Genomic DNA, 13,616 nt, shown 5'->3' on the forward strand with positions numbered 1-13,616 from the left:
AAAACCAGCTGTTGTGCACAGAATATTTTGCACATCCCAATTATTGGCTCTGGTCGTGTATGCAGGCCTCTGTTTCCACAAAACAATAGACTCAGTGTAACAGAAAAATTGCAATGACAGAAACTTGTCTCCTTTGGAATGCACGTTACTTCCTCTGTGTTGCTATAATTTCTGGGGGGATCATCATTGCCCAAAATTGCCACTGACTTAGAAGGGTTATCAAACTGTTTTGTTCAGAGTAGAAGCAATACATAGGAGCGTTCTTACAAATCTCGGTTGATTTTCTGAATGTTCTCCTATTTCATAGTGGCATATTTCAGGGATAATCAAAATTGTGATATGTAATGCATTTTAAGAGAGTTATCATAAATATAAACAGATAGCCATGTAGTCCTGGAAAGTCCCCATCATTTGGATAGCAACAATGGTAATTTCAAAACAACCAACCAATACATTGGAACTAATCTGTATTGACATGGCTATAAACAGACTTGCCATTTTTCCTGGCTGAAACAGTACATGCACAATATGTTAGTATGCTTCAATAGCATATTGGAATGGGTATAGTACTTAATGTTTTGTCCAGTTTATTGTATGTGATTGATTATAAATGGCCAGGAAGGTGCTAACCATTTGATTTGTACACACTTTTGGAAGTACCAAGCTAATCTACCTTCAAATATTTCTACCTTCAAATATATCAGATATATTTGAAGGTAGATTAGCTTGGTACTTCCAAAAGTATTTCCCTCCTAATGCCAAGTAAAATGCTCCTTGATGAGAAAATAAAGAGTGCAACATTATGCCATCAAAACTACGTGTCATGCGACCTATGGAAGGGATCTGCAAGCTATTTGATAAATTTAATGTCGGTAGAGACTAAACAATAAAAGGAAAAGTTACATTCTCAGCTCTTGTAATAAGAAGCATCTTTGCTTCTTTCTCTCTAGCATCAGCATGGCGCACGTGACGCACCCCTTGGAGGAATGTCCCTGCTTGCAGAGACCTTCGCCTAGATATAGGCCAATTCTCTTTTGATCAGAAGTGACACAATTACAAGAGGTGTGAGTTCCTTAGTTGTTGTGTCAGAGTACAGTAAGACTTTTTCTTAGAAAGGCATATTCCCACCCTAAGGCTATCCAAATGCAGAAGACATCCCCTTTACCTAAGAATCCGCATGTTGGCATTTTTGTTGAAATGTTGAAATATTTGGCACCTGTCCTTTTGCTCTGGTTAGCAAATGTAAGAGACTGCATATTTCATGTGTTTTCATTCCTTCTGCCACCTCAATTCTGGCCTTTTAATAAGATGGAGTGAAGCATCTGTAAGGGAAGAGCTGCCCCCCACCTATTTTGAAAAGTTTGTCTTGATTTTCAGTTTTATAGAATTGATACATGCATTCAAATTGTTGTCCTTTCCAATATGTAAATTAAGATGTTTGTGTAAATATGATAATCAAAGTCCTTCCAGGAATAAAATCAATTAACTTTTTTAAAAAAGAAAACACATTTAAAATTACCAAGCTGTTCTGTTAAAGGGTACATTATATCTGTATCAGTGTGCCAGTTAATAAGATTCTTAAATTTTTCTTTTCTCCTTTTAGAGCTATATTCAAAAAAATAAGAAAATTTTAAAAGCTGCCAAAGACTTGCCTCCAGATGCACTTATTATTGAATATCGTGGAAAATTCATGCTGAGGGAACAATTTGAAGCTAATGGATATTTCTTTAAGAGGTACTTTTTTCTAAACCTCCTTTAGTTATTCTCTTTAACCTTCTTTAGTTACTCTTTCTCCTCCCCCCCCCCCCCCCCCATTAAACATATTACAGTTGTCAAGCAAATTAAATACTTTTTTTATCTGGTCTTTGCCTTGCATCTTAGTCACATTTTCTTTTGAAAACTCAGTAGCTATTGTCATTCACTTTGGTAATAATTAGACAGTGTTGTTCCTTCTCATTTCTACTTTGTATATACAATTTTATCTCCTGCAGCCTTTTAAACCTTTGTCACTCATTTCAATATTTTTATCGCTATGCCTCAGTGTGGTTCCATCATTTGAAGTTGCTTGTTTTGACTGACTTTGATTCTCCGCATTTTGCCTGGCAAATGAAAAGTTAAAAACTGCATCTAGATAGTTATTAGGTTAGCAAAGTAAAATTAAACCTCCTCCTCATGAAAGAACTAGTCAACTTCAAAGAATAGACATTACAGCAGATGTTATACATTGCCTGAATAGATCTCAATACCTTTCTCCTAGATTAAATTAATTAGCAGTGATAATCACAAGGATTGACATGGTCAGTATTATAATTCTGACACAAATTTAGCATATGAGTGTTTTCTTTGAGATGCTTGCATTTGTCTGACATCTTATTTTTTCCCTCTTTCTCCGTTTCTTTGTCAAGAAAAATTTTTTTTTCATTCTCATTAAGCATGCTGAACAAATAAACAGTAGCCGTTTCCTTTCTCTGTTTAAGTTTATAGTTTGGTTTTATTCAAAAATGTCTTAACGGAATGATTGGAAGCTAAGCTGGAAAGCAGACATACAAAATCTGCACTTTGATTTTTTTTTAAAAAAAAACCCTCACCCATCTATAGATACCGAAGCAGCTCTCCCTCCCTCCCTCCCTCCAACATTCTTAAAATATTTTATTTACAGCATTTATATATACTGATTTCACAAGGATTCCTGGCACCTGAAAAAAATGGAAGCATAAAAACGATAACAAAATCACAAAACCTTAAACTCACTTCATAAGCCAGCATCTAAATGTGCAACTGTCTCATTCATTAAAAGCTCTGAGGAACTACTTGGCTTCATTGCCTTTTGGAAAACAGGGCAGTTAAGTTAAGATGCCCACCTTCTGCCCAGATCAAAATAGCCCTAGAATGCCCAGGAAAGTTGTCAGTGAATCTGATCTAAAATAAAAAAAATAAAAAATCTTAGTCTCAATAATAGCAACTGAAGGGCAGGTAAAGCAGGATCGTGCCGATTTTCTTGATGCTGATATGAATCGAAACTATTATCTCACGACACTGCTTTTTAAGTTTACTATCTTATGAAGCCTCAGGACGTAAGTTAACATTTGACTTTTTAAAAATTGAGACTTTAAGAAAAACACCCCCCCACCCCCCAAAAAAGAGGTGGCAAACAACCTCATATTATAAGTACCTTGTTAAGAAGTCTGTATGTATGCGCCCCAAAGTTATCAGGAATTAAATTCAGCTCTTATAGTATAAAATGTATCATGAAGTTGTTTAAAAACTACTTTCCAAGTCACATTGTATATGTGCTAAAGCACGGTGTAGGCGTCAGGTTGCCATCACATGATGTTTCGCGATGTTTTTCCTTCGCGGAGCTGGGGTGGGCGTGGCCTGCGTGTGACTCATCCAGGCTGTGGGCCACCAGTTTGACCCCCCCGCCTGTGCTGAAGAGACATTGATACCAACTGATCTTCTGCCTCTAGTGCTCCTCATCACAGATTGTAATCTTGGAAGAAGACAGAGAAAATGCAAGCATGACGAATAGAATTCTTTTTAATTCTTTTCTGGACAGTCCAGGTAGTCCTCAACCTACAACCACAATTGAGCCCAAAATTTATGTTGCTAAGTGAGAAATTTGTTAAGTGTGTTTTGCCCCATTTTACGGCTTTTCTTGCCATATTTGTTAAGCGAAACACTGCAATTCTTAAAGTTAGTAACCCAGTTGTTAAGTGAATCGGGCTTTCCCATTGACTTTTCTTGTCAGAAGGTGGCAAAAGGGAATCATGTGACCCGGGACACTGCAATGGTCATAAATGTGAGTCAGTTGCCAAGCGTCTGAATTTTGATCACATGATCATGCAATGGTCATAAGTGTGAGTCAGTTGCCAAGCGTCTGAATTTTGATCATATGATCATGCAATGGTCATAAGTGTGAGAAATAGCCATTATAACTTCAAATGGTCACTAAACAAACTGTTGTAAAGTCGACGACCGCATGTACTGCTAACAACTGTATAATTATTTTAGTAACTGCTTGGCTGTTAATAAATGAGTGAGTTGTTTCAGCATGCCAGAAAAGTCCCACTTTGATCCTAGCTCTGAAGTAATAAATAAAAAGTTGCAGTGAAGCTCCCACCCCAAAGTTTCAAAAGCTTATGTAAACTTTGCAACATATTTTCTCCATGGTACTAGGTTTTCTACACATTTGAAAAAGTAACTTTTAGCTGTACTTTAAAATATTTTTCCTGTGACGGAATGTTTATTTTTTTTTTAGGCCATACCCCTTTGTTCTGTTCTATTCTAAATTTCATGGGCTAGAAATGTGTGTGGATGCACGAACCTTTGGGAATGAAGCTCGGTTTATCAGACGTTCTTGTACACCTAATGCTGAGGTAGGCTTTTATTATGATAAATGTGACCTAATAAAGCTTTGCTCAAAAAGCCAATCTTAATGTGACCCAGCTGTGTGTAGCTGTTTTCCAGGAAGTAAAATATTTTCCAGTTTTAAACATTTCAGGGAATGTAAGCTCAAGTTGCAGAACCTTATGCTTATTATAAAATGAAGCAAGGAATATGTATTGTATAACTATGCTAGGGCTGCGCTGTAATTAGACCACTAAAGCTAGTACATTATTTTATAAGTATTATAGAAGGGAAGGGAATATTATCCAGCCCCCAAATTCTAAAACCAAGGGTTCGGGTTAGTTATGAATCTAATGCAGCAAAATTAGAGTTTTGGGAATTTTTCAAGACTGCAGATGCAGTATAGTGCCATTCACTTTATCAGATGCAGGGAACTATTCTGAGCAAAGAGCGTATCTGTACTTGTAAAGTAGTACTTGCATAGGTGTGCAGTAGAAGCCACCTTGAGGTTAGGAATATCATGACATTAAAATGTTCTCATCACATATATAACTCCTCATCCCTGGCAGATGCCCCTGGAAAAGAAACAATCAGAAGGAATGACATTGAGAATATGAGTATGGTGATAGTTATGTATTGACAATCAGCATTCACGGATGAATATGGAAAGGACATTTTTGTATTAATGAGCATTAATGTCTGGCATATGCGGTGTGATAATAATTCTTAATATATATTAGTGGTAAAAGAGAGGGAAGGAGGAAGAAAGGAAGGAAAGGAAGGCAGGAAGGGAAGAAAAGATGTAGACTTTTGATTGTATTATGGAGAAAATAAGGGTAGAAAATGGCCTTAAAAATCAGGATGTGAAATTTCAGGAAACATTTTGCACTAGTTAATTCCTTAAAATGGTAGTAGAAATTGTAAATGAAAAAACTATAAAAAATTGAGTTTGTTTGCTTCCTTACGCTTCTTGATTTAGGAATCTTTTTCACATTTTCCATTGGTGCTGCATTTTAGATAACAAATTCTTGAATAAAATTAACTTTTCATTTAACTGCATTTGTAGGATATGGAAGCCTGTATTAAAATTTGGACTAGTGTTTCAGAAGAAATTCTAGAAATGAAACTAAATTCATTTGTGTCCTGTTTATGCAAACCTTCATGCAGGCAAAGAATTAGGATATAATAGGACCTATTTGTTATAGCAATTTGAGAACTCTTCCAAGATACGTTAAACAAAAATATTGCACCATTTTCTCTTCCCTCACATGTGAACGTCTGAGATGCAAAAGTTTGTTTAAAATTAATGGCTGGAAAAAAAGCACAGAAATGTGTAAAATATACAACATTCATTTCCAAGAAATTGTTTATTTTTTCCCCCAAGGTATTGTGTTTTTGTGTTTGTAACTAAAGGAAGGTTGACAAAGCTGCTGGAATTTGCTTGATTTTAAAATTAATATTGTACTATTTCAAACCTAATAACTGGAACACTCCTTTTTATGAATATAAATCTTTCCTAAATAATGATGCTAGCTAAATTGGTTTTTTAAATAACCAATTCCAAATGAAAAGTTGTGGCTCATGCATTCTTGACAGGCCCCAACTGAGAAGTTTCCTTCGCCGCTTGCTAGCCAACTGAAATTAATGGAATTTTTGAACCATTGAACGTGGAATATAAGAGTTCTTTATAATGCTATGAGGTATATATATTACGAACAGACTATATTTATTTTGTTAATGATTTCAAATGAACTTATCACTACTGTTCTCACCTCTTTTGGAACAGAGGATTTTACCAAAGCAATAAGAAGAAGATAAAAGTATTTATTTGGAACAAATCTATATTTTAAACACATAAAATACGTTGTGTTTAAATACTGTTTTTTTCCAATCTAGGTTAGACACGCCATCGAAGATGGAACTATTCACCTGTATATCTATTCCACCCAGGACATTCCAAAGGGAACAGAAATAACGATAGCTTTCGATTTTGATTATGGAAATTGGTAAGTAATGCTGAGCTTCAGAGATGCTGCTAACATATTCCCAATCATCAATGTTTTTTTAGTTGTGTATTGTCATAATCTAGGAATTAAATGCAGACTCATACGTAAGTGAAAAATGTCTGGTATAATTTGCATCATTAGGCTGTAATCTAGATACCAGTATTAGAGTTAGCAATAAAACTGTGAAATCTCCAGATGCTTTCTCCGACAGCTCACATACCATATCACAAAATGATGTAGCCACTGAACACCTGAGCATAGTAATGTTGATAACATAAATCCAAAAACGTTTGGTCACTGGAGACATACTGATCTTTTTTCATCCTCATCTTTTTGGCCATACAGTGAAAGTTTCACTGAATCTAAATTAGGATTTAAAATACCAATTTGATTGTCTTTTAGTAATTATGAGAGAACTGGCGTGTAATGGTTATAATAAGCTAGACAAGGAACAGGGAAGCCAAGGTTCTGCCTTCAGGCACAGAAATCAGTTGGATGGGCTAGTCAATCAACTTGTATTTGACCAGTGTGATCTATCATAGTCCATGCCCATGAGTGAATATCCTGTAGTGGATTGATTTGAGCTGATCATAACTTTCATTAAAGTTGCTAGTCTGCTTAATATAATAGTGTTCAATTTGAGTAGTTGTAAAAGGAGTTAGGCTTCCATTTGTGTGTTTCCTAGAAAATCTAATCATAGCCACAAGCTTTTCTTATGTTAATTTTCCTTTGTTTTAAAACAAGCAAATACAAAGTGGACTGTGCTTGCCTCAAAGAAAACCCAGAATGCCCAGTGTTGAAGCGTCCCTCTGAGCCTACCGAAAATATAAACACAGGATATGAAACCAGAAGGAAAAAGGGGAAAAAGGAGAAGGAAACTCAAAACCAGAACATCACGTTGGATTGTGAAGTAGCAGCAGGCAAAACCAAGTTTCCAGAAAACCGACAGAGAAAACTTTCTCCCCTTCGCTTGTCGATCTCAAATAATCAGGTATTTATTCTGTTCTGTTGCTAATCTTCTCACATAGAAAATTTCAGCAAAGGCTAGGGGGCGTTGTTTATTTTTGGGGTACCATATTTATGGTATATGACCATGTATCTCACAAAAATGGGACTTGGTAGGCTACAGAGTGGGTTAAGAACTGTCGCTTTTTTGCTTGGATCCTGAACCTAGAAAGAATTCTGGTGCCTTTTCTAAAATAAAGATACGAATTTAAATCCTTGCTGATTTCTTCAACCTTCATCAACTACTATTCTTGTTGAATTCCATCAGTATACAACAAGAGTTGGTTTTGAATGCTTTTGCAGATCACTGATGTAAGGATATCATGCTGTGCCTTGAATTATCACGATCATCCTCTATGGGGTTAACTTTCAACTTTTATTCAAGATAAGAATTTACAGATATGTAGAGATTATTTTAATGCAAGGGAGTTTTACAGATTTACCCACTTAATCCGGAATCTGCCTTAATATTTTAAATAATTTTTTGACATGTACATAATCACCATACCAATTTGAAATGAAGGCTGAGATTGAAAACCAGAGTCCAGGACTTAATAGTTTTTGTGAAGGATATTTAACTGTTCAGAGGACGAAGCTGGTAGGAGCTGTAATTATTTATAAACAGATTATACTGTATTTACTTTTGTTTATTGCAATTAGAATCGTCAGTCGTGTTATTTGGCTTTTTTTAATGGTAAATTGATTCTTACTTGCTGATTAGAAAAACAGGAGAGAACTTGTTTCAGCATGCCTGATAATAGTTACTAATACACACATACACAATTTTCTCAGGAAACAAAAGCAGTGCTGCTTTGAGCAAAACAAAACCCTTAAGTCAGAATTATGAAGAAACTGGATATACTGGGAGTTAACTCCTGCCTATGCACACAGCTCCTTCACTAATTTTTACTGGTGGCTAAAATGAACCAGGAGTAAAAAGCCTGGTTTCTTGTCTCCCTGGTTTGGGACTTACAGTCCTCATTTTGTGGGTGCAGCAAGCCCAAGAGCTCCAGCACAAGTAACTTGCAAAACTTTGGGCTGGTTGAGCAGCTGCTAACGATGGGAGCCTATGGGCATGCTCGGTTTATTCCTGACAGGTGCTGACCTGCTGGCTGCTGTTTGAAGGAGCCAGATTTGATGGAACAGATCCAGGTCCAAGCCCTTTTTTTCATGGTGAGCTAGAATTCTAGTTCTAGCTTACATGTGAGCATGGCCAGGGTCACACTGAAAGAGAATGTCAGTGTGAAGCAAGCTATTGTGTTACTTATTTTGTATTTGCTGCCTTTGAGGGTGCACATCCAAATCTCCCAGGCTGTTGTTTGCCTTTCTGCCAGCTGCACATGGTGCATGGAACAGGACAACTCTCTGTGGGGCCAACCCACCATGGCCAACTCACTACAGGGCAACTTGCTGTGGGACAATTCACCCATTCAATTTAATTATTTAAAATAATTTTTAAAAAATATTTAAAATTTTGTCCTTCACCTTTCATTCTGTCCCTCCTTTGCCATCTTTTCTTCAGTGATTCTATTCCACTGTTACTTTGATATTAGTGTAACTCTTGTCCCGCGGCAAGTTGGCTGCAGCAAGTTGTTGTCGACCGCATGGTACAGCATGTGATTCCTACAAACACTGATCTATAGCAACAGTGTATTCAGCTTACTCTTCTAGTAAAGACAAATCACATATGGAAAAAAAATGGTCCTTTTCTCCTTTTTCTACCATGACACATAGTACTTGTTAAATGCCTCTCAGACATCCACATGGTGTTTTGTGATTTAAAAAAACCTGTGTGTATGCACATATGAGCATCACTGCTGTGTGTCGCTCAAACCCACTAGAAACCAGACCAATGAGGTTAAAATATTAAGCCAATTACTAACCTAATTGGAAGGCAGGCAAGTGGCTCTGGAGGTTTTTTTTAATTATTTTTTTAAAGAAAATGTAGGAAAGCACTTGGGATTCCTGCACGTAAGCCCAAAGCATCTCAGCAATCCTTTTTGATGTAAATGGCACTAATTGAATATGTTCTAAACAAGATAAAAATGAACATGTAAAGGAATAGAGTTTGCCCTCCCAGTTTTGGTAGGAATTGTAATGCAGATAAAGCACACTGGTTGAGAGTGAAAATATGCCGACAGGTGTACTATGCTTTGCTTTTATTTTATTTTGGCAACTATAAATTTTAACTTCAGTTGCTAGAAAACTGATGGATGATACATAATGTTAACGTGTCATTATTAGTTTCTTAACTATATCCAATATGTATACTCTTAAAAATTTTTTTTGTAGATATATAAATTAGCTCTGAGGTTTTTCAGGGTAGCAGAAATGATATGAATTATTATGTTTAATACAATTAAAAATAGCTATAAATATGATACCCTATTAAATGCAGTTTGTCAGAAATTCCTCATTAGATAATTTTGTACACATACCAATGCTAAACCTTGTAAATGTTTATCTGGGAGAAAGTCCGTTGTACTTAGTGGGGTAGGAAAAATGCATAGGATTGCACTGTTAGTAAAACAATTGGAAGCATATGAAGTTGGTCAACTAATACTTTAACAAAGTTTTGATGCATATTATTAGCTTTCAAATTAATCTAAACAAAATGAAATATTTTACACATTCGAGTTAAAATACTTACTAAAATAACATAGCTTGAGATGCTGAAGTTTTTAAAGTAAATCTTACTTTGCTGTTTTGGTGTGCAAATATATCAAAGATACTTTTGGACCTTAGGAAGATACCTTTGATCTAGGTTATTAATTTAGTGGGCTATTAAATGAGTTGCAGGTTCTTCATGTTAGATCCTCTCCTGCATTAGCTGTGACGTGAGATTTTTTTTTACAGTGCAATCTTATTCCTGTCTACTCAGAAGCAAGTCCTAATGATTTCAGTGGGACTTACTCCCAGGTAAGTGTGTATAGGATTGCATCGTAGAGTTCCCTAGGTTATACCAGCAGCAGTAGCAGTAGCAGCAGCAGCAATAGTAGCTTCTGTAAAAGCAGTCATTTCCATCTTTCAGGAGCCAGATTTTATTGATGATATAGAAGAAAAAACTCCTATTAGCAATGAAGTAGAAATGGAATCAGAGGAGCAGATTGCAGAAAGGAAAAGGAAGATGGTAAGTTGGGAAGCTAGTAGCCGCTTAAAGCTGTCACTAAAGATGAATGACAGTTGCTCTTCCCATGCTAATCATTGCTGCCTCTCCTAGGTATTTAGCATTTGAGAATATTTGAAATCTGCTCCTGATATGTGCTAATTCTATATAAACCTATGTGTGTGTATGTGTTTCTGATTTTTTGGGAGCTTCCGTAATTTTTGAAAAAAGTTGGGCATATTTTCTCAAGGATTTGTTTTGCTGAATTATTTCCTGTATCTGATGCACTGTCATCCTCTGAAATACTTTCTATATTTTGATTTTTATTATTTTAACCTATCTTGTTTGGCCATGATGATAAAGAGCCCTCTGTTTTCAAAACTAGTTATGAATATATTTCTAACAATAATAGAAAACAAATATCATTATGACAACAGTAGTCCTTGTACATGAGATACCAGATATTTGTCTTTTAATATGTTGAACAAACATGCTGAATATTAAAACATTTAGTGAAATACAGAACTTTGAAGATAGCCTGAACAACTTAGATTTTAACAAGAGACATGTATTTAGGAAGAACTCTGAAAATGAGAAAAAGAATATTTTAATAGTGATGGAGTAAAATTGAAGCAGTTTTTTAAGCGTCTTCATTTAAAGATTAAAATGGACTTAAAATAATTTATTCCATGTGATAGCTACTTAATTACATATTAATCTATTTTGTACTGATCTATATAAATAAAAGTAGGAGGTATTTTTAAAAACTATTTTCATCTTCTTTCTTGGCCTCTTATTACAAAGCCTGGTGTATATATCTCCTATTTTTCTTGGTTTACATTCTCACAAAATTAATTAATCCTTAATCATTATAACAGGGTTTTTCCCTAAAGCTACTCTACATAATACTTAGTGCTTTTCTGCTTAAAGATGTTCCTTCTATTTTAAATATTGAGTTTCTAGCCAAACCTTTTACCCTCTTCCGCCTATCTTTTCAGGAAATAATGTTATCTGTCATAATGATCTTAAAATCTTGACCCCTGCACTTCCTTTCCAGTTGCTCTCTAGTTTTAGTATTTGCTTTGGCATACTAGTAATCTTCCTCTTTCTGTTCAGTAGCTAAAGCATTCTTGTTTTAACTGTTTTCTTTCCCTTTCTATTTAAAATGTGAATATATTCAATATTCCAGTACTGTAGCCCTCAGCTTCTCTATATGCACTAAATTATCATTAAGAACCTATTGCTAACTCATAGTCTATGACTTTGTTGCTGTCTGGTCCTTATACCTTTTGCTTCTTGTCTGAAAGATCAGTTCCAGTTGCATTTTGTATCTCCCTTCATTTCTATTCATTGTGCAGTTTTCCTTAAAGGAGAGAAACAAACATTGAAACATCGTCTACTGGGTTATTGTATTTTTTTGTTTGTTTCCATCTCAAGTTATCCTAACCTGAAAATAGGGAAATATTCCTGTTTTCTCCACTGTATAATGCATCTAGGAAATAAATACAAGTAGTCTCGACCTACAACAGTTCATTTAGTGACTGTTCAAAAAAAGACACTGAAAAAAGTGACTTGTGTGTGATTGCAGCATCCCCACGGTCACGTGATCAAAATTCAGAGGCTTGGCAACTGGCATGTACTTAAACCAGTTGCAGTGTCCCAGGGTCATATGAAGATCCCCTTTTGCAATCTTCTGACAAGCAAAATCAAGGGGAAGCCTGCAGTGATTCACTACCACTGTGGCAAGTAAGGTCATAAAATGGGGCAAAACTTTCTTAACAACAGAAATGTGGGTCTCCATTGTGGTCATAAGTCAAGGGCTACCTGTATTTATTGAAAGAGGCCCAAAACAGCTTATGGAATTCCATCTGCTTTGGGCTGCGAGATCGTTTCGAAAAGTAAGTACAGAATCCTGCATGTGTATATATATGTGAGAAAGGAAACCTGTGCATAGATATTGCTCCTGTTCATGTAATAAATTAAGCCCTTGGGCAGAAGAAACTGTGACCACCACTGTTCTCAGTGGCATGAGAGTACAGATGAGTAAACTTCCATTTGGCATGATCGGCTGTAAGGCAATTGCAGGAGAAAGAGGGCTAGAAAAGAACTTTTAAGATCTTCATCTTTGAATGTTTGATTTCACTCATGAAAGAAGTATCTTTCATTGTTTATAGAAACTTAGGAGTGTGTAGGGCATAGCAAATGCACTTTCCTTCCATGCTCTTACAATTGAAATATAAAGAGGACAAAATAGATGGCATTTCTTCAGCAGAGGTGAGTGAGAGAAGTACTAAATTAAAGCATCATGTCAAGTTTGGGTGGTAACTCTTTTGAACTTTGGCTCCCCCTCCCCCCCCCCCACTACCAGCTGAGTTGAAGCCATCAAATAAAAGATGTTATCTTGCACCTTTTTTTAACAAACATTGGCTTTCGCTATGCTTCTCACGCTTTACTATAAGTAACTCTACTTATGCTCTTACTCGGCTTGTTTATCTGCAAGGAGAAATCTTATGGCCATGGAAAGCAACCAACAAATTGGATTCTCCCCCAATAAATCCAGTAACTTTTCCCCCCAGTCCTGCATCTTTTCCCTTCTCAAAAAATCTGCAATTCCTAGACCAGGTTTTGTAAGCAAGCTGGAAAAAAGTGATGGACAATAAACTAATTAGGAAAGATGGAAGATAAAGAAACCGAAAGTTCTGAGAGCAGTAGCTGGAAAGACTTCCTCCTATCTGAAAAATCAACTTGCTCACCTTAAGAATCTTAGAAGATTTTGATGCCTGATAGGTAACAGCAGAACTATCAAAACAGGCAGACGAAGAGTAAAAACAGAAGCTGCTCCTGTGCGTGTGTATCTGCAGTTGCTGGGGAAATTCAGAAGTGATGTCATAATCCTGTCAACCAATAGGAAGATATTTCCAGTCCCTCCAAGACTGCAGTTTTCAGCCAATTTTTAAAGTAGATTTTAATAAAAAAAATAGCTGAACATTTTCTAGCGTTGTAAAATCCATATTAACGGTAGAAGCTGACTATGTATGGCCGTTTGGGTACTATTGGCACTTGAATCAAATTAATATCTAAGTTGCATTCAAGTATGTATGAAACAATACACATGCTAGAATCTTCGGAAAGCATTTTCAGATCTATATATT

The 13,616-nt window shown here is 35.9% G+C and overlaps 1 protein-coding gene across 12 annotated transcripts in view; it reads left to right on the forward strand.

Annotated features, from left to right (window-relative positions):
* KMT2E (lysine methyltransferase 2E (inactive)) overlaps positions 1 to 13,616 on the forward strand; it is a 55,666-nt gene that overhangs the window by 24,629 nt on the left and 17,421 nt on the right. For 4 of the 12 annotated variants that reach the window (XM_087935525.1, XM_087935527.1, XM_026701585.2 and 1 more), the window contains 6 exons: positions 1,604 to 1,734; positions 4,259 to 4,376; positions 6,244 to 6,353; positions 7,098 to 7,344; positions 10,215 to 10,277; positions 10,390 to 10,488. In XM_087935525.1, the coding sequence (XP_087791651.1) occupies positions 1,604 to 1,734; positions 4,259 to 4,376; positions 6,244 to 6,353; positions 7,098 to 7,344; positions 10,215 to 10,277; positions 10,390 to 10,488 (768 nt within the window). Of the gene's footprint in view, positions 1 to 950; positions 1,063 to 1,603; positions 1,735 to 4,258; positions 4,377 to 6,243; positions 6,354 to 7,097; positions 7,345 to 10,214; positions 10,278 to 10,389; positions 10,489 to 13,616 lie in introns of those variants that run through there. The other 8 variants (XM_087935528.1, XM_087935529.1, XM_026701609.2 and 5 more) reach the window with 4 other exon arrangements.

The sequence above is a fragment of the Pseudonaja textilis genome, chromosome 5, assembly GCF_049901715.1.
Source record: "Pseudonaja textilis isolate UNSWEBS1 chromosome 5, rPseTex1.2, whole genome shotgun sequence".
Taxonomy (NCBI): domain Eukaryota; kingdom Metazoa; phylum Chordata; class Lepidosauria; order Squamata; family Elapidae; genus Pseudonaja; species Pseudonaja textilis.